The sequence below is a fragment of the Bombina bombina genome, chromosome 8 (assembly GCF_027579735.1).
Source record: "Bombina bombina isolate aBomBom1 chromosome 8, aBomBom1.pri, whole genome shotgun sequence".
Lineage (NCBI taxonomy): Eukaryota > Metazoa > Chordata > Amphibia > Anura > Bombinatoridae > Bombina > Bombina bombina.
In genome coordinates, this window is record NC_069506.1 from 292,504,104 (window position 1) to 292,525,094 (window position 20,991).

A 20,991-nucleotide genomic window follows, 5' to 3' on the forward strand; every position below is an offset into this window, starting at 1 on the left:
CAATGTATTGGATCAAATAAGTGCACTAAGCTAACTAAATATATCTTTGTTTTATATGTCTATTCAAGATACCCTAATGAGAACTAACGTAAGGTGGAAAAACCATTGTGGTTAACTTTCTGTATTGATGATCAAAGATCGCACTAACTATTCATCTACTTATAAGATACTGATCCATATATGTGAAATAAATTGCAGAGTTCTAATCTTTTGTGCACGTTATAACCTCTGGTGTGCAAACATTCAGTGTATCTCATTACATCTTTGTCTCTCTTATGCACATTTCCGGCATAATCAGTTCTTGTTTTCTTTTGAACTGCTAACAGACGGCGCTATGCCGATGTTTCTTCTGAGCCTTATGATTTGTCTCTGGCACTGTGGAAATTTGCATAATTGATACAAACGTCAGCTTGTTTGAGGGTGTGTCCCTTTCTCACTATGGCTATGTAATCCTGCCCTAAGACACTCTTAAACTATCTTTGAAAAACGCGTCAGATGACGTAATCCAAGTCCTTGTCTTTCATACAATCGTAAGTCTGTTCCTTTATGTGACTTTTAATGTATAGCGAATACATTTTCTACTATGTTTTAACTTATGGAAGACGTTTTGTGCATAGTGTACTGCCTCAGTCTATATTACTAGTGATATAATTGTCCTTTACGGATACACTTGTTCACTCTCCTAGGAGTTTACCTCTTTGTACTCATTAATAAATATAATGCAGATGTCGGGGGCGGCAGATTAGGGGTTAATAAGTATAATATAGGTGTCGACGATGTCGGGGGCGGCAGATTAGGGGTGTTTAGACTCGGGGTTCACGTTAGGGTGTTAGGTGTAGACATAACTTTTATTTCCCCATAGAAATGAATGGGGCTGCGTTACTGAGTTTTACACTGCTTTTTTTGCAGGTGTTAGACTTTTTCTCAGCCGGCTCTCCTCGTTGATTCCTATGAGGAAATCATGCACGAGCACGTACGACCAGCTCACTTCTGACTTAAGCAGCGCTGGTATTGGAGTGCGGTAATGAGCAAAATTTTGCTCAACGCTCACTTCTTGTCTTTTAACGACGGGTTTGTAAAAACCCGTAATACCAGCGCTGCAGGTAAGTGACTGGTGAGACAAAACTGCTCGTTAGCACCGCACAGCTCAAAATGAAAAACTCGTAATCTAGCCGAAAATCTGGATAATGGCCTTATCAGTGTAATGAAAGTAAATGGATTTGCGTTGAGTGTATGACGGTCCAGCTGGAAACATAAACGTTACTAAATAGATATAAAACGCGCACTTTAGCAGCATACACTAAATAAGCTCAGGTATTTAAATGCTGATAAATCACTTTAGGTAGCAGTTAAGCAATTTATGTAAATGTGCACTGAAATGCTCTAGTAATGAGCTAAACTCCCACATTAAACCACAGGCCTATTGCTCCATACAGAATAAACATTGACTAATGTCTTCAGGTCTTTGTAATATAAAAACACCCCTTCATACATTGTATAAATCAGGTGACTGCCCTGGCACAGGCATGTGATTACGCACATTAATGACAGCTGTCTTTACTAAAGGCATCTTATGACATAATGGCACTCAGATACTCTTGTCTTGTTCCCTAGGGCGTTCAGAAGATGGGCTGTGTCTGCCAGGATCCAAATTATGCAGAGGGAAGCAGTTCTTCATTTCCAGTCTAAAACTCAGCACCAGCTTCTCCTATCATTTTTCTGCCGGTGGAAAAATAAGTTTCTTTCCTTGAAGAAAAAACAGCACTACAGAACACTAGAGACATTGAAAAGTGTGCAAAGATGGAGAGCAGCCACCAGGGGGCGCCAAGCCCTTAATTTACACTCATCATCTTCCGTTAAAGAGGCGAGTAGGAGTCACATGATCTCATCATCTAAACTCTGTTTGGTAAAAACAGAATGCTGCAGTATATCACAGATACAATGTTACCATGGCACAACCTGCAATATCACTGAGCCGGGAATGCATTCTCTAAACCTAATACTAGGCTGCCAAAATATAGCAGAGTTTAAAAAAACATGAAACCCATTTTTTTATTTTATGATTCAGACAAAGCATATAGTTAAAAATGTACTTATTTTTATCAATTTTGTTGTTCCCTTGGTATCCTTTGTTGAAAATCATACCAAGGTAGGCTCAAGAGAGTGCATGTATCTGGAGCATTCTTTGGCAGCCAGCCATTCTGGAAAAATACTTTAAACTACATTAAACATTGTGCATACACTACCACCTTATAGTGCTCAAAGCATTCTTGCAATAGTTCCGCAAACACACTACCTAGGTATGCTCTTCAAAAAAGGATACCAAAAGTAAATTTGATAATAGAAGTAAATTTGAAAGATTTTAAAATAGTTTGTTTTGTCTGATATGTGAGTTTTATGTATGTGTAACTTCAAACAATGCTTCCTCAAACACAATACTAAGTGCTGAAAGCCAACAGAACTAAAGGCAATAAAAGAGAGGTTCAGAGCTACCTCTAAACTGTAAGCTTCATGGGCAGTCTCTTATTATACCCACCTAGAATGTAAGCTCTTTGGGCAAAACCTCCCATTATATACATGTACAATACTTCTAAGCTTCTTACAAATATAGGCACAGTAAACAAGTGCTGCCCCCTCCCAATCTGTCGCCCTCGGCAAGTGCCTTGTTTGCCTAGGCCAAAATACACCCCTGACCGTTTGATCTGAGCAGCCCTCATACTGAGGGGTTGCACGCGTGTATTAGTTTTTGGTAGAAAGGTGACATTTCCTCAGCCAGGTCATTTTATTTTTGTCTAGTGGATTTATCACCTATCATGTGAAACCTGGTGCAGCACATTAGCTCAAATGAAGAGTCTCGCGTGTGTGTATAGATCAGTTGTTGTTGGTTTAGGAAAGAGTCATTTTCACATTGATCTCATAAAATATGTGACTTATTCTTATCTTAGTTATAATCATCGTTTGTAAAGTGCTCCCAAATGCTGCAGCACCAGGTACACTGCTTCATGGAAGGGTCCTGCTCTACAGAGCTTACAATCTGCAGTTTACACTGGAGATGTATTATAGCTCTTTTACTGCTCATCCCCAGGAATATGTAAAAGCCACAGAGAGAAGTTATCACTCTACATTGTGGCTGCCCATCTGACCAGGTCTTTTTATTCTTTCCATGTGGTCCACTGTACTGTGCCAGCTGATTATAGTATTTTATACACAATATCATAAAGCTGGATTAAGTTTTGCATTCACTAATATATATATTTTTTTTACAGGCTTGTAACTACTGGACAAACGTTTCATCAATCTCATTACACAGGCGCAATCACCACGCAACAATTGGAAGCAAAAAAATGAAGAAAGTAATTCTCTCTATAGCTTTAAGTAAGCAGATGAATTAACTGGATAACAAACATATCTGACAATGTATACAGTAAGGGCCCGTTAGCATGAGATTAATAATACAGAGCGGGAAACAAGAAAAGTGCAATTTATATAAAGTATTTGTGTTGTGATTATGTAGATATGGTGATCTTGCTTGTGAGTTTACAAATCTCTATTTTCCCTTTGTAGCAATCAGAGAACAGAGAGAGTTAGGCTGCATCCGTCTTAAGTCTAACACTGAATGGCTCCTGCAAAGTGCTTTTTGTAGCTGGCTGCTGACGTACAGGCGACAAGGAGCACAACCTGCACTAGCTGATACAAATACTTATACAGACAGCAGCGGAGTTTACCTTACTGAGCACAACACGTCTCCTCCCTGTCAGGAGCATGCAAGGTAATAAAATAAAACATTTTACAACAGGGTTATCTGTGAGGGCTGATGACAGACTAGATTGTCAGAATATTCTGTATGAGAAAATGATACTAACTGGGTCAGCTGTTCTCATACAACTGTCCAAGATTTTGTGGAATTGTTACAAATTAGATGCTGCGTACTGCTCTCTTCACATAGATTCCTTTACCCTAGTTTTGTCCCAGTTTTTACAAACTGAAGCCAGGAATAATGTAAACCTGCCCATGAACTGGCAAGCTCCACCCACAAACCACATTGGCTCCACCCACAATGCCAAGACATTTCAACGAGACCTCCTCCTAAGGTGCCCAACCACACAAACTCTGGCCCTGGGCCATTCTCTGACCCTGCTTTCTGATCCTTGAATTATGCATTAGACTGTTTGGTGGCTTCTTAAAGGGACAGTCTAGTCAAAATAAAACTTGCATGGTTTAGATAAGGCATGTCATTTTAAACAACTTTCCAATTTACTTTTATCATCAAATTTGGTTTGCTTTCTTGGAATTCTTTGCTGAAAGCTAAACCTAGATAGGCTCATATTCTAATGTCTATGCCCTTGAAGGCTGCCTCTTATCTCAGTGCATTTTGACAATTACATAGTACAAGGTAAATACAGAGGTAAAAAGTATATTAATATAAGTGTTGTTTATACAAAACTGGGGAATGGGTAATAAAGGGCTTATTTATCTTTTTAAACAATTAAAACCTGGAGTAGACTGTCCCTTTAATATTGTAATGTGGAACATAACTAAAAAAGGTTATTTTTTTTTTCAGGGAGCTGAATCACAAAGGCGGTCTCACAGAACGCATGCACAAATTTCAGCTCCGATGTAAAATTAATGAATTAAGGAAAACCTGGCTTCACTGGAAAGGGTTATACAGCACCCAGTTAGTGTTACGTGAACTTGTAAGTACAATACTGTAGATTTATTACACAAACACTATAAGTGCTGGTACTAACAGAGTGTTTGGTGCAGGAGCGCCAGAGGTTGCTAAAGAACAGCTGGAACGTTTGGAGACGACGTTACCTCCAGAGTTGCACTACTCAGCAAGTTTTAGCGAGAGAGGAGAGGTGCCTTCTCTACCAGGTAAAAGCTGTGTGTCTTAAAGGGATACTAAACACATTTTTTCTTTCATGATTTAGATAGAGCAGCAGTTTTAAGCAACTTTCTAATTTACTCCAATTATCAATTTTTATTTGTTCTCTTGCTATCTTTATTTGAAAAAGCAGGAATCTAAGCTTAGCAGCCGGACCATTTTTGGGTCAGCACCTGTGTAGCACTTGCTGATTGGTCGTGAAATGTAGTGCTACCCATGTACTAAACCAAAAATGGGCCGGCTTCTAAGCTTAGATTCCTGCTTTTTCAAATAAAGATAGTAATAGAACAAATACAAATTGATAATAGGAGTAAATTAGAAAGGTGCTTAAAAATTGCTGCTTTATCTGAATCATGAAATGAAAAAATTGGGTTTAGTATCCCTTTAACTTTGTTTATGTGAGTTGTTTAAGGCAGGGGTCGCCAACCTTTCGGACCTCAGGGACCACTAAATTAATAGTTTTAAATCCCATGGACCATTAACATAATTTTTTTTTAAAAGGTAAAAACCTCTATAATGTGTATGTGTATATATATATATATATATATATATATATATATATATATATATATATATATATTTATATATATTTATATATTAAACTAGCAGAATGGCAGGGAATAAATCCACTGACAAACCCCACTAGCGCTTCTTACGAGAGTACCTAGAAAAGTGAGGAACTCACACCTAATACTGAAGGTGGAATAAACAAACACTTATAGAACTAGCAATTGGAGATAGTTGTCTGTCCCTATAAAAAGAGACCCCTCAAACCCCTCTACAGAAAAGCAAATACATAACAAGAGGCGGGATGGCGCTATACAAAAAAATAAGCTAATCATACAAACGAGTATCAAAAAGCACACATAAAAGTCCAGAAATCACAAAGATAAAGAAACGCTTGGAAAAGGTATCAGATCCCAGAAAAAAGTCTGTCCTGATGCAAGCCCCGTTCAGATGTACACTTACTTCAAGAACCCTCAATCCATATGAGGTAAGGTAGATTGTATCGGTAAAAAACTTGGCACCTCCCAGAGTATGGAACTGGATGTCTGTATCGTAATGGCAGAATCTGTTTTAGCTTTGATTCTTTTGCTGTATCTATACCTCATAATATTGAGGGTTTTAAATGTGAGTGGGATTACCACATGTTGTGTTATTATTATATGCACTCTCAATAAACGGTTTAACACTATGGGGCCGATTTACTAAAGTGCGGATGGGCATGAGACGATGTAGCGTATAATATCCGCCGTACATCGATAAATGCCGACAGCATACGCTGTGAGCATTTATCATTGCACAAGCAGTTCTAGTGAACTGCTTGTGCAATGCCGCCCTCTGCAGATTCACAGCCAATCGGCCGCTAGCAGGGGTGTCAATCCGCCCGATCGTATAGGATCGGGCAGATTGCTGTCCGCAGCTTCAGAGGCAGGGGACAAGTTATTGAGTAGCGGTATTTAGACCGCTGCTTCATAACTACTGTTTCCGGAGGCTCGCGCGGAAACAGGGGCATCAAGCTCCATTCGGAGCTTGATAATTTAGTCCCTATGAGCCATTTTTGGTTCATTATTTTATATAAACTACTAACGGGGCAGAGTAACTACGGGTTGTTGAAAGTTTCTTTTTGAACTAATTGGAAAACCGGAGGAGCCATTACAATACAGATATCCAGTTCCATACTCTGGGAGGTGCCAAGTTTTTTACCGATACTATCTACCTTACCTCATATGGATTGAGGGTTCTTGAAGTAAGTGTACATCTGAGCGGGGCTTGCATCAGGACAGACTTTCTTCTGGGATCCGATACCTTTTCCAAGCATTTCTTTATCTTTGTGATTTCTGGACTTTTATGTGTGCTTTTTGATACTTGTTTGCATGATTATCTTATATACTATTCATATAGATAGTATTTTTGTATAGCGCCATCCCGCCTCTTGTTGTGTGTGTGTGTGTGTGTATATATATATATATATATATATATATACATACACACATACTGTACATAACTAGTATAAACATAGCTAAGTTTACATTATGTATATATTTACACATTTTTAAGAATTATTTTTTGTAATAAACTAAATGATAAAACTGAGAGAATACTTCCAAATGACAGATGAAGGGTGAGTGCCAACTTTTGAGCTGGAAACAGAGCGGCAGAAAGTGTGAAAAAAGAATTATATTTAAAAGGACCACAAGCCTTCCAAGTTACCTCCTCACTTAGGAATTATTCAAAACTACTTATGATCATGGACAGATATTGGAGTCATAAATTAAGTTTATTTTAGAAAGCTCTCAATATGGATGTGAGATAACCACGACTGATGTTACTGGCAATTACTATAATACTGGTGGGATATGGCTGATCTGCTGGATGGCAATTACTGGAATTCAGGTGGAATGGCTTTGTGCGCAGGAAAATTATTAGAATTAAAAATAATTAATATTTAATAAAAAAAAAAAAAAGATGGAGGGGAGGAAGACAAACAGTGATGTAAGTCCATCTGAAGGAATTAGTAAAACTACTACAACGAGACAGGTAAAGGGAAGAAAATAAATGAAATATAAGAGAGAATTTTTTTTTAAGATTTTCTTTTTTTATATACTTTAATTCCACTATTTCAAGCCAATACTATACCAACCTCTGCTGGCTTTAGAATGGAAGCATCTTCCTCTGAGCAGCGTGCCGGAGGAGTTAAAAATTCAATCTAGATACGCAAGTTGCGTAGTACTACACAACGTGCGTATGGAGATTGTAATTTAACTTCTCCTCCGTCAGTTTTTAGTGATGTCCAGCCAGGCACTGCAGGGAGTTGCGGCGCGATGGGAGTGACACCATCAGAGGAGATTAATTCCTGCTTGATGGTGTCACGGACCACCAACATCTTCTTACGGACCACTGGTGATCCGGCCGCAGGTTTAAGGCATTCAGTGTTTCAAAGGTTCTATCTCACTCCAAGATTTATAAACATTAATAACGTTTTTAATTAAAGGGACAGTCTACACCAGAATTGGTATTGTTTTAAAAGATAGATAATCCCTTGTTAACCCATTCCCTAGTTTTGCATAACCAACACAGTTATATTTATATATTTTTTACCTCTGTGATTATCTTGTATCTAAGCCTCTGCAGACTGCCCCTTTATTTCAGTTTTTTTGACAGACTTGCAGTTTAGCCAATCAGTGATGGCTCCCAGGTAACTTCACGTGCACGAGCACAGTGTTATCTATATGAAAAACATGAACTAACACCCTCTAGTGGTGAAAAACCTGTTAAAATGCATTCTTAAGAGGCGGCCTTCAAGGTCTAAGAAATTAGCATATGAACCTCCTAGGTTAAGCTTTCAACTAAGAATACCAAAAGAACAAAGAAAAATTGGTGATAAAAGTAAATTGGAAAATTGTTTAAAATTACATGCTCTATCTGAATCATGAACGTTTTTTTGGACTAGACTGTCCCTTTTATAAAAATATAAAATCACTGATTGATCATAAATGAGCTTTTTTCTGTTTTTTTTTTGCTTTAGATTTTCACAAAGTGGAGACAGAACACAAACAGAAGTAAAAAAAACAAATACGGATACACAGAACTTTGAAAATAAATCTGGATTTGAACAAATCTGCAATAATGTACAATAAATGTATAGCCAGAAACTGCTAAATAAGTTGTTTGTGATTCTAGTTTAACCGTGACCCTGTCTTACTGAATAGCGCTCACATGTATAGATAAATGCATTAATAATCGTTATTTGCTGTATTCTTTCAGCTTTTATTAACTTTATTAACCAGAAATTAGATTAGATTATATACACGTTTGATGACAGTCTGGCACAGGACAAGATAGAACATTTCTTGAAGTTCTAGAATATATTTTAAAGCTTTAGCAGTATAAAATGCCCTGTTGTTAAAGAGATATAAAACAGTCTGTTTCATTTTCGTAATAATAAAAAAAGCATTAAGCAGTTGCTTATACTTAGGGCAAGATTTATCTATTTATGAGCAGATAGGATTCACATGTTGTGAATCTGTCGGCATTTTATCCCAAATTGTGGGGCGAATGCGTTCCCCATATTTATCATTGCACAAGGGAACATTCGTGCAATAAAGCCCCCCTACCCTCACACAACCAATTGCATGACATTAGGACTTGTCAATCAACCAGTCTAATGAATCTGGGGTGATATCTATCCGCCAACTCCAGTTTGGTGGACGTTTAATGAAGATGCCTTTTAAACCGCTGCTTCATAAATATCAGTTGCAGGCTCAAATGAGCGAGCCTGCAACCGATTGGGGCATTCGCCTCGTAATAAAACTTGCAATATGTATTATTCATCTATTTAAATAGATTTTACCTTTTATTTATTTTTTAAACTAAATTTGTACAGTGTCTATTACTTCCTGTCACTAGGGTTGCCATCCACAAAGATACTGGACTATCTCTCTGTGACTGGGTACGATGGCTGGTGGGATCACACAATGCCCCCATAAAAGCTCTACCTTAGCCCCTGCGTGCATATTTGTCACTACAAAGCAGTCATTTACCCCTTGGCTGAGACAAACGTACAAATAAATAGTTTTACCTCTTTAGCTGCCAGTAAAACATGTAAACAGAAGTGATTTTACTAAAATTTACTCCACTGACTGCTTCACACGTCATGCTCCTTATTCGTAGTGCGCTGAGGCACATAATGCCTTTTACATTCAGTTAAACAGCGACTGGAGAAGGCCTCTGCACAAAGTTTTATCTTAGTCTATCATAAACCTTCTACGCTAGTGAATAGACCAGATAACATGGAGTCAGATTTCCTCATACTCAGAGCTGAAAGAATACAACTTAGGTTTTAAAAATTCGCAACTCTTATCACACTGAGGGCAGAGGCTACACTGAGAATGTCTAAGTGATAATTTTGCAAGAAGGTTGTTCGATTTTTTTACACAATCTGTTTCTTTTTATGTTTACTTTGAGTAAAATATTTGTTTTTAACACAGGAGCACTGTTTAATATCCCTTTACTGTAGCATATACAGTGATACTATTTGGTGTATTTATAAACAGCATAAACGCCATTTGTTTTGCACAAACAGATTTGCAGTGCTGCACCATATGCTGATCACGTGCATGCAGGGGCAATTCTAAGTATAACATTAAAGGAACATGATACCCACATGTTGAAACACTTGAAAGTGATGCAGCATAGCTGTAAAAAGCTGACTAGAAAATATCACCTGAGAAATATAAAAAAGAAAGATATTTTACCTCAAAATGTCCTACATATTCACACCCAACTGTAAAGGGCTTTAAGCAGCAAATCAGTATGCCTGTCCCAGGACAGGCAAGGGAGCGAGCCTCGTGCACACATGTTATTTCTCTATTCAGTTTAAGGAAGTTTACTATGAAATCTCATGAGATCACAGTAAAAGAGAGTTCATGACCTCAGCACTGCTGATGCCGATTGGCTGCTGTTCATTTCTTTTTTTTTTTACCTGCAGCTGGGCAGTAACTGAAGTGTAAATGTTTACACAGCACTTACTCTGCTGAGATGAGGAAATTGCGAGGTAAAATATCTTCCTTTTTGACTTTGAGATGTTCAGGTGATATTTTCCTGTCAGCATTTTTTTTTTTACTTACATACAGGATACTGTGTACTAGCATAAAGGTCAACATGACACAAATAAATGACATAGTAGACCTGTAATAACAACAACTAATAGAAAATGAGTACATTTTTAACCCTTAATGTACTCAGGTCACTCTTGGACCTCCAGAAAGGCATGACTTGTTATATAAGGGGATATTATAGGGCTAAATAAACAAAAATAAGATTTCTCTTGCTAAGTGTATCCAGTCCACGGATCATCCATTACTTGTGGGATATTCTCCTTCCCAACAGGAAGTTGCAAGAGGATCACCCACAGCAGAGCTGCTATATAGCTCCTCCCCTAACTGCCATATCCAGTCATTCTCTTGCAACTCTCAACAAAGATGGACGTAGTAAGAGGAGAGTGGTGTATTATAGTTAGTTTCTTAACTTCAATCAAAAGTTTGTTATTTTTAAATGGTACCGGAGTGTACTATTTTATCAAAGGCAGCATTAGAAGAAGAATCTGCCTGTGATTTCTATGATCTTAGCAGAAGTAACTAAGATCCATTGCCGTTCTCACATATTCTGAGGAGTGAGGTAACTTCAGAGAGGGAATGGCGTGCAGGTTTTCCTGCAATAAGGTATGTGCAGTAAACATATTTCAAGGGATAGAACTTGCTAGAAAAATGCTGCTGATACCGGATTAATGTAAGTTAAGCCTAAATGCAGTGATTTAATAGCGACTGGTATCAGGCTTATTAACAGAGATACATACTCTTATAAAAGTGTAATATAAAACGTTTGCTGGCATGTTTAATCGTTTTTATATATGCTTTGGTGATAAAACTTATTGGGGCCTAGTTTTTTTTCCACATGGCTGGCTTTATTTTTGCCTAGAAACAGAGGCTTTCCATTGTTATAGTATAAAAGTTACAGTTGGTGCAGTTAAAATTACAAACTGTGACATTCAGCTTCCCTCAGCAGTCCCCTGCATGCTATAGGACATCTCTGATGGGCTCAAAAGGCTTCAAAAGTAGGAGCTGTGGCAGTTGTTATGACTGTTTAAAAAGCATATTTTTCGTTTTGTTAATCTGTTTTTTGTATTAAGGGGTTAATCATCCATTTGCAAGTGGGTGCAATGCTCTGCTAACTTGTTACATACACTGTAAAAACTTTGTTAGTGTAACTGCCTTTTTTCACTGTTATTTCAAATTTTGCCAAAATTTGTTTCTCTTAAAGGCACAGTAACGTTTTTTATATTGCTTGTTAACTTTGTTTAAAGTGTTTTCCAAGCTTGCTAGTCTCATTGCTAGTCTGTACAAACATGTCTGACACAGAGGAAACTACTTGTTCATTATGTTTAAAAGCCATGGTGGAGCCCCATAGGAGAATGTGTACTAAATCTATTGATTTCACCTTAAACAGTAAAGATCAGTCTTTATCTATAAAAGAATTGTCACCAGAGGGGTCTGTCGAGGGGGAAGTTATGCCGACTAACTCTCCCCACGTGTCGGACCCTTCGCCTCCCGCTCGAGGGACGCACGCTAATATGGTGCCAAGTACATCAGGGATGCCCATAGCGATTACTTTGCAGGACATGGCTGTCACAGGTATTAGCCAGATTGCCTGAATTGAGAGGCAAGCGCGATAGCTCTGGGGTTAGACGAGATACAGAGCGCGTAGATGCTGTAAGAGCCATGTCTGATACTACGTCACAATATGCAGAACCTGAGGACGGAGAGCTTCAGTCTGTGGGTGACGTCTCTGAATCGGGGAGACCTGATTCAGAGATTTCTAATTTTAAATTTAAGCTTGAGAACCTCCGTGTGTTACTTGGGGAGGTATTAGCTGCTCTGAATGACTGTGACACAATTGCAGTGCCAGAGAAATTGTGTAGGCTGGATAAATACTATGCAGTGCCGGTGAGTACTGATGTTTTTCCAATACCTAAAAGGCTTACAGAAATTATTAGTAAGGAGTGGGATAGACCCGATGTGCCCTTTTCCCCACCTCCTATATTTAGAAAAATGTTTCCAATAGATGCCACTACACGGGACTTATGGCAGACAGTCCCTAAGGTGTAGGGAGCAGTTTCTACTTTAGCAAAGCGTACCACTATCCCGGTTGAGGACAGTTGTGCTTTTTCAGATCCAATGGATAAAAAATTAGAGGGTTACCTTAAGAAAATGTTTATTCAACAAGGTTTTTATTTTACAGCCCCTTGCATGCATTGCGCCTGTCACTGCTGCGGCGGCGTTCTGGTTTGAGGCCCTGGAAGAGGCCATCCATACAGCTCCATTGACTGAAATTATTGACAAGCTTAGAACACTTAAGCTAGCTAACTCATTTGTTTCTGATGCCATTGTTCATTTGACTAAACTAACGGCTAAGAATTCCGGATTCGCCATCCAGGCGCGTAGGGCGCTATGGCTTAATTCCTGGTCAGCTGATGTGACTTCAAAGTCTAAATTACTTAACATTCCTTTCAAGGGGCAGACCTTATTCGGGCCTGGTTTGAAAGAAATTATTGCTGACATTACTGGAGGTAAGGGTCATACCCTTCCTCAGGACAGGGCCAAATCAAGGGCCAAACAGTCTAATTTTCGTGCCTTTCGAAATTTCAAGGCAGGTGCAGGATCAGCTCCCTCTACTTCAAAACAAGAGGGAACTTTTCCTCAATCTAACCAGGCCTGGAAACCTACCCAGTCCTGGAATAAGGGCAAGCAGGCCGAAAGCCTGCTGCTGCCACCAAGACAGCATAAAGGAGCGGCCCCCTATCCGACAACGGATCTAGTAGGGGGCAGACTCTCTCTCTTCGCCCAGGCGTGGGCAAGAGATGTTCAGGATCCCTGGGCGTTGGAGATCATATCTCAGGGATATCTTCTGGACTTCAAAGCTTCTCCCCCACAAGGGAGATTTCACCTTTCAAGATTATCTGCAAACCAGATAAAGAAAGAGGCATTCCTAAGCTGCGTGCAAGCCCTCCTTGTAATGGGAGTGATCCATCCAGTTCCGCGGACGGAACAAGGACAGGGATTTTTTTTTTTATTCAAATCTGTTTGTGGTTCCCAAAAAAGAGGGAACCTTCAGACCAATTTTGTATCTAAAGATCCTAAACAAATTCCTCAGAGTTCCATCATTCAAGATGGAAACTATTCGAACCATTTTACCCATGATCCAAGAGGGTCAGTACATGACCACAGTGGACTTAAAGGATGCCTACCTTCACATTCCGATCCACAAGAATCATCATCGGTTCCTGAGGTTTGCCTTTCTAGACAGGCATTACCAGTTTCTAGCTCTTCCATTCGGGTTGGCTACAGCCCCAAGAATTTTTACAAAGGTTCTGGGCTCACTTCTGGCGGTTCTAAGACCGCGAGGCATAGCTGTGGCTCCTTACCTAGACGACATCCTGATACAGGCGTCAAGCTTTCAAATTGCCAAGTCTCATACAGAGATAGTTCTGGCATTTCTGAGGACGCATGGGTGGAAAGTGAACGAAGAAAAGAGTTCTCTATCTCCTCTCACAAGGGTTTCCTTCCTAGGGACTTTGATAAATTCTATAGAAATGAAAATTTACCTGACGGAGTCCAGGTTATCAAAACTTCTAAATGCTTGCCGTGTTCTTCACTCCATTCCGCGCCCCACGGTGGCTCAGTGCATGGAAGTAATCGGTTTAATGGTAGGGGCGATGGACATAGTGCCATTTGCGCGCCTGCATCTCAGACCGCTGCAATTATGCATGCTCAGTCAGTGGAATGGGGATTACACAGATTTAACCCCTCTACTAAATCTGGATCAGGAAACCAGAGATTCTCTTCTCTGGTGGTTATCTCGGGTCCATCTGTCCAAAGGTATGACCTTTCGCAGGCCAGATTGGACCATTGTAACAACAGACGCCAGCCTTCTAGGTTGGGGTGCAGTCTGTAACTCCCTGAAGGCTCAGGGTTCATGGACTCAGGAGGAGAAACTCCTCCGAATAAATATTCTGGAGTTAAGAGCAATATTCAATGCTCTTCTAGCTTGGCCTCAGTTAGCAACACTGAGGTTCATCAGATTTCAGTCGGACAACATCACGACTGTGGCTTACATCATCCATCAAGGGGGGACCAGGAGTTCCCTAGCGATGTCAGAAGTCTCCAAGATAATTCGCTGGGCAGAGACTCACTCTTGCCACCTATCAGCGATCCATATCCCAGGGGTAGAGAACTGGGAGGCGGATTTTCTAAGTCGTCAGACTTTTCATCTGGGGGAGTGGGAACTCCATCCGGAGGTGTTTGCTCAATTGGTTCTCCGTTGGGGCAAACCAGAACTGGATCTCATGGTGTCTCGCCAGAACGCCAAGCTTCCTTGTAACGGATCCAGGTCCAGGGACCCAGAAGCGGCACTGATAGATGCTCTAGCAGCGCCTTGGTTCTTCAACCTGGCCTATGTGTTTCCACCGTTTCCTCTGCTCCCTCGTCTGATTGCCAAAATCAAACAGGAGAGAGCATCGGTGACCTGGTATGCAGACCTAGTGGACATGTCATCCTTTCCACCATGGACTCTGCCTCTGAGACAAGACCTTCTAATACAAGGTCCTTTCAATCATCCGAATCTACTTTCTCTGAGACTGACTGCATGGAGATTGAACGCTTGATCCTATCAAAGCGTGGCTTCTCCGAGTCAGTAATTGATAACTTAATACAGGCACGAAAGCCTGTCACCAGCAAAATTTACCACAAGATTTGTCGTAAATATCTTCATTGGTGTGAATCCAAGAATTACTCATGGAGTAGGGTTAGGATTCCTAGGATATTGTCCTTCCTCCAAGAGGGTTTGGACAAAGGACTATCAGCTAGTTCTTTAAAGGGACAGATTTCTGCTCTGTCTATTCTTTTACACAAGCGTCTGGCAGAAGTTCCAGACGTTCAGGCATTTTATCAGGCTTTAGTTAGAATTAAGCCTATGTTTAAACCTGTTGCTCCCCCATGGAGCTTAAACTTGGTTCTTAAAGTTCTTCAAGGGGTTCCGTTTGAACCCCTTCATTCTATTGATATCAAACTTCTATCATGGAAAGTTCTTTTTCTGATGGCTATTTCCTCGGCTCGAAGAGTCTCGGAGTTATCTGCCTTACATTGTGATTCTCCTTATCTGATCTTTCATTCAGATAAAGTAGTTCTGCGTCCAAAACCTGGGTTTTTACCTAAGGTGGTTTCAATCAAGAGATTGTTGTTCCATCATTATGCCCTAATCCTTCTTCAAAGAAGGAACGTCTTTTGCATAATCTAGACGTAGTCCGTGCATTGAAGTTTTACTTGCAGGCTACTAAAGATTTTCGCCAAACATCTCACCTGTTTGTTATTTACTCTGGACAGAGGAGAGGTCAAAAGGCCTCGGCAACCTCTCTTTCTTTTTGGCTTCGGAGTATAATCCGTTTAGCATATGAGACTGCTGGACAGCAGCCCCCTGAAAGAATTACAGCTCATTCTACTAGAGCTGTGGCTTCCACCTGGGCCTTTAAAAATGAGGCCTCTGTTGAACAGATTTGCAAGGCTGCGACTTGGTCTTCGCTTCATACCTTTTCAAAATTTTACAAATTTGATACTTTTGCTTCTTCGGAGGCTGTTTTTGGGAGAAAGGTTCTACAGGCAGTGGTTCCTTCCGTTTAAGTTCCTGCCTTGTCCCTCCCATCATCTGTGTACTTAAGCTTTGGTATTGGTATCCCACAAGTAATGGATGATCCGTGGACTGGATACACTTAACAAGAGAAAACATAATTTATGCTTACCTGATAAATTTATTTCTCTTGTAGTGTATCCAGTCCACGGCCCGCCCTGTCCTTTTAAGGGTCTAAATTTTAATTAAGCTTCAGTCACCACTGCACCCTATGGTTTCTCCTTTCTCTGCTTGTTTCGGTCGAATGACTGGATATGGCAGTTAGGGGAGGAGCTATATAGCAGCTCTGCTGTGGGTGATCCTCTTGCAACTTCCTGTTGGGAAGGAGAATATCCCACAAGTAATGGATGATCCGTGGACTGGATACACTACAAGAGAAATACATTTTCAGGTAAGAATAAATTATGTTATAATAGACTTCAACTGGACAGTTAGGGTGTGGGTTATTAGAACTGAAGATCTGCTGATCTATGAGACTTCTCTGTCAGCGAAGGTGCTGCTAAGAGACTAACTATATTGATGGTCAACGTACATATCATATTGCTACAGGGAGAGGGGTACATTGAGCTCTATGTGGGTACTATTAGAAGACAGATTATTTTGTAACAATGCAGTTAGTTCTGCCTTATGTTTCGGATTAGCCTTGCATAAATATAAGAGATGAGGGTCTGGGTGGGAAGTAGCACAGGAAAGAATACTGGTTAGAGCATTAATGATATCCTATTATGGATGTGAGTGAGCTGTCATTTAAAGGTAGTGAATGATGGTGTTATAAGTTATGTTAGGGCAGCCCTCTAATGGTTAAATAAGTGTATTGACATCTTCTTAGAGAATTTTATGACATCAGTGTTGTACAGACGTCATCTAATATAATATATGATGACCATTATTGCTTAATATGTGGTAATCATGTATACTATCCCGCTTGCAGCCTTGGCCGCCAGCCGCAAGGCGGGAGTCAAAGCATAACAGCATCATGAGCAATAAGCTGAGAAGCAAGTGGTAATGTCGTGCTATGCTGCCTCCCTCTATGAAATTAGTGTGATAAGGGGGAATTAAAGGTTTCTTAGCGCTGCAAGGTCATGTAGAATATTAGCATTTCAAATAAACATTTAACTATAAGGTAACATTTAACTGTAGTATAATAAAGCAGGAGTATACTTAAATTGTTTCTGTATGAAGTAGGCCTCTCCTTAAGAGCCTGTAAAGAAAGTTATGGTATATAAGCCTTATTTTGGAAACAAATGTAGACATGGAACAGAAGAAACAAAACTATATAACAGGATACATCACACTCCACATGCCCTCTTTTATCTATCTCTCTCCAGTCTCAAAGGTATGTCCTCCTCTTTGGTTGCAAAGAAAGTTTTCTTGGTGAGTTTTTAAATGGGGTCATTGGCAGATCATATGGGGAGATTCATTTTGGTGATAGTTGAGGTATGCTGTAGGTTTCTGCTTCGTGGCATAGAACCGAGCAGGTCCAGTAGTTGTACCATGCAAAGGCAATGCTGTTTTGGACCTCTCATTCGCCTTTGGTGGTGCATTCTGTATTGTGTACTTTGGAGGCCCCGTGGGGTTTAGATAGACCATGGGCAGTTCTGCTTGAGTGGTGTGGGCTGTTACGGTATAGGTCTTGTATCCTGGACAGCCAGTAACAGCTTGTTTTGTGAGGATTGATTGAGGTCGTGGTGGTAATTTCGTGCTGTGTGCGGCTCCAGGTGTTTGAGGCCAGGTGCAAATGCACAAGGCCACATGGGTCCTGTAGTAAGTTCAGACGATCGGGTGTTGCAGTGCTGGTCTTCTTCTCCATGTGTAAGCGCTGTAGCAAGTAGTCATATGGTGCTTTTTCTATTAACTTTAACATGAGGTTTTGGATTTTTGCGAAGAACCGACTACTCTCTTCCGTCATAATAACCGACTACTCTCTTCCGTCATAATAGGCTCCATCAGTTTGTATTAACTTGTAAATGGAGTTTAATTTTTAAGGAAAAGTTTGAACCTTTATTTGTGAGGTTTCAAAGAGTATTCTGCCTAAGTGTTTTGTTTCTTAACTTTTAATTTTTGCTTTCAGTAATGCAGTTTTAGATTAATATCTGAACACTTAGGAAGCAGTGCATAAGCATAGGGAAAACTTTATTTACAACAAAAGGGCTATCTCTGCTATGAGAGCAGGATAGTCCAAAAAGAATGCTTGTTTGCACTTGAATTAAATTATTTAGTTTAGTTCGGTCGGTTACTGGAACTTGAGACAAAAAAATATGCCCAATTTTAAAATATAACCTTTATTAGTTGATTTCATAAAAAAGACAGCATGAAGTATGTGTGTATGCTGCCCTTCGAAATGTTAAAAACACTCTCTCTGTTGCAATTATTTAATGCTTAGCCATCACAGTATCTAATATATAGGATACTTAGTAATTCAATTATAAGACCTTGGTAGTGTTACGGGTGTAAATAACGGTTAATCTTCCCTGTGGCTATATAGCCTTATATATGGCCAATCTATTAGATTACCACAAAAGGATATTGGTATTTTATATACCCAATACAATTGAATACTGAGGTCTTAGTAGGTAAATTTGCTCTCAAGTTATGACAAATTGAAATATGTGTATCACAACTCAGGAATTTGGATTATTTATTGCTTAAATCAAGGTTCTAGTAAGATGTGTCTAAACAAGAAAACTGAACCCACTACTCATGAGTTTAAGCTTCACATAACTGAATATTGATCTATGTATATATCACTTATTCATATGAGTTATCACTTAGTGGGTTACTGCAGTATACAACTAAAACTATGTTACTTAGTTGTCTTGTAATTCGGTCAAGTTTGTATTAGTTTCTATGTAATAATCCGTCTACAATTATGAGGGGGGTCACCAAGCATGTACTAGTTTTGATTGGCTATAGTCTGCATTTACTGATACTGTACGCTAAAGTATTTAGTAATAGTCATTCAACATTATAATAAAATATGTAAAGTTCAACAAGCTCACAAAATCTGTGCCAAATATATACTTGTATTATTCTTAATTAATCAAGCTATTATTCCAGTGTGAAATATTGTATCTTGTCACACTGCCTGTGTTTAAGTTTTGCTGCAGCGTTACAGACTGTCAGCTTCTAGTAGCAAACCCAAAATATCTAGTATAATGCCATATACTAAGTACAAAGTATCAGATTTCAAGTATATTGCTATTCTCTCCCCCTCTGTAATATATATTTCGTGTTGCTGCCCAATTATTAGCTAGAAACTTAATAAATCTTATTTAAGCTGTTATACCAAAGTTAGCATTAAGCTCCAAAGACCTTAAAGTTACCCAATTATTTACGCTAAAGAGAGCACCAGGATGTACCTGCTTGTGACTATAAACAGCCACAAATTACTAAGTATGGTTTTTTAAGTAATAATTTTTAAGCTAAAGTAACATATATAGTTTTCCAACAGAGAGGCAATTAAAAAACGAGGACCCCTGACGCAGCGTTTCACTTAACGCATCCTCAGAGGGGTGTTAAGTGAAACGCATCTGAGGATGCGTTAAGTGAAACGCTGCGTCAGGGGTCCTCGTTTTTTAATTGCCTCTCTGTTGGAAAACTATATATGTTACTTTAGCTTAAAAATTATTACTTAAAAAACCATACTTAGTAATTTGTGGCTGTTTATAGTCACAAGCAGGTACATCCTGGTGCTCTCTTTAGCGTAAATAATTGGGTAACTTTAAGGTCTTTGGAGCTTAATGCTAACTTTGGTATAACAGCTTAAATAAGATTTATTAAGTTTCTAGCTAATAATTGGGCAGCAACACGAAATATATATTACAGAGGGGGAGAGAATAGCAATATACTTGAAATCTGATACTTTGTACTTAGTATATGGCATTATACTAGATATTTTGGGTTTGCTACTAGAAGCTGACAGTCTGTAACGCTGCAGCAAAACTTAAACACAGGCAGTGTGACAAGATACAATATTTCACACTGGAATAATAGCTTGATTAATTAAGAATAATACAAGTATATATTTGGCACAGATTTTGTGAGCTTGTTGAACTTTACATATTTTATTATAATGTTGAATGACTATTACTAAATACTTTAGCGTACAGTATCAGTAAATGCAGACTATAGCCAATCAAAACTAGTACATGCTTGGTGACCCCCCTCATAATTGTAGACGGATTATTACATAGAAACTAATACAAACTTGACCGAATTACAAGACAACTAAGTAACATAGTTTTAGTTGTATACTGCAGTAACCCACTAAGTGATAACTCATATGAATAAGTGATATATACATAGATCAATATTCAGTTATGTGAAGCTTAAACTCATGAGTAGTGGGTTCAGTTTTCTTGTTTAGACACATCTTACTAGAACCTTGATTTAAGCAATAAATAATCCAAATTCCTGAGTTGTGATACACATATTTCAATTTGTCATAACTTGAGAGCAAATTTACCTACTAAGACCTCAGTATTCAATTGTATTGGGTATATAAAATACCAATATCCTTTTGTGGTAATCTAATAGATTGGCCATATATAAGGCTATATAGCCACAGGGAAGATTAACCGTTATTTACACCCGTAACACTACCAAGGTCTTATAATTGAATTACTAAGTATCCTATATATTAGATACTGTGATGGCTAAGCATTAAATAATTGCAACAGAGAGAGTGTTTTTAACATTTCGAAGGGCAGCATACACACATACTTCATGCTGTCTTTTTTATGAAATCAACTAATAAAGGTTATATTTTAAAATTGGGCATATTTTTTTGTCTCAAGTTCCAGTAACCGACCGAACTAAACTAAATAATTTAATTCAAGTGCAAACAAGCATTCTTTTTGGACTAT

At 39.0% G+C, this 20,991-nt stretch overlaps 1 protein-coding gene across 1 annotated transcript; it reads left to right on the plus strand.

The window, feature by feature from the left end:
- The first annotated feature begins 1,618 nt into the window (after positions 1 to 1,618).
- On the plus strand, positions 1,619 to 8,541 carry LOC128638212 (uncharacterized). The gene is made up of 6 exons (XM_053690069.1): positions 1,619 to 1,864; positions 3,267 to 3,375; positions 3,565 to 3,769; positions 4,562 to 4,694; positions 4,765 to 4,875; positions 8,415 to 8,541. The coding sequence occupies exons 1-6, from the start codon at positions 1,655 to 1,657 to the stop codon at positions 8,481 to 8,483; spliced, it is 837 nt and encodes a 278-aa protein (XP_053546044.1). The 5' UTR covers positions 1,619 to 1,654; the 3' UTR covers positions 8,484 to 8,541.
- The last annotated feature ends 12,450 nt before the right edge of the window (positions 8,542 to 20,991 follow it).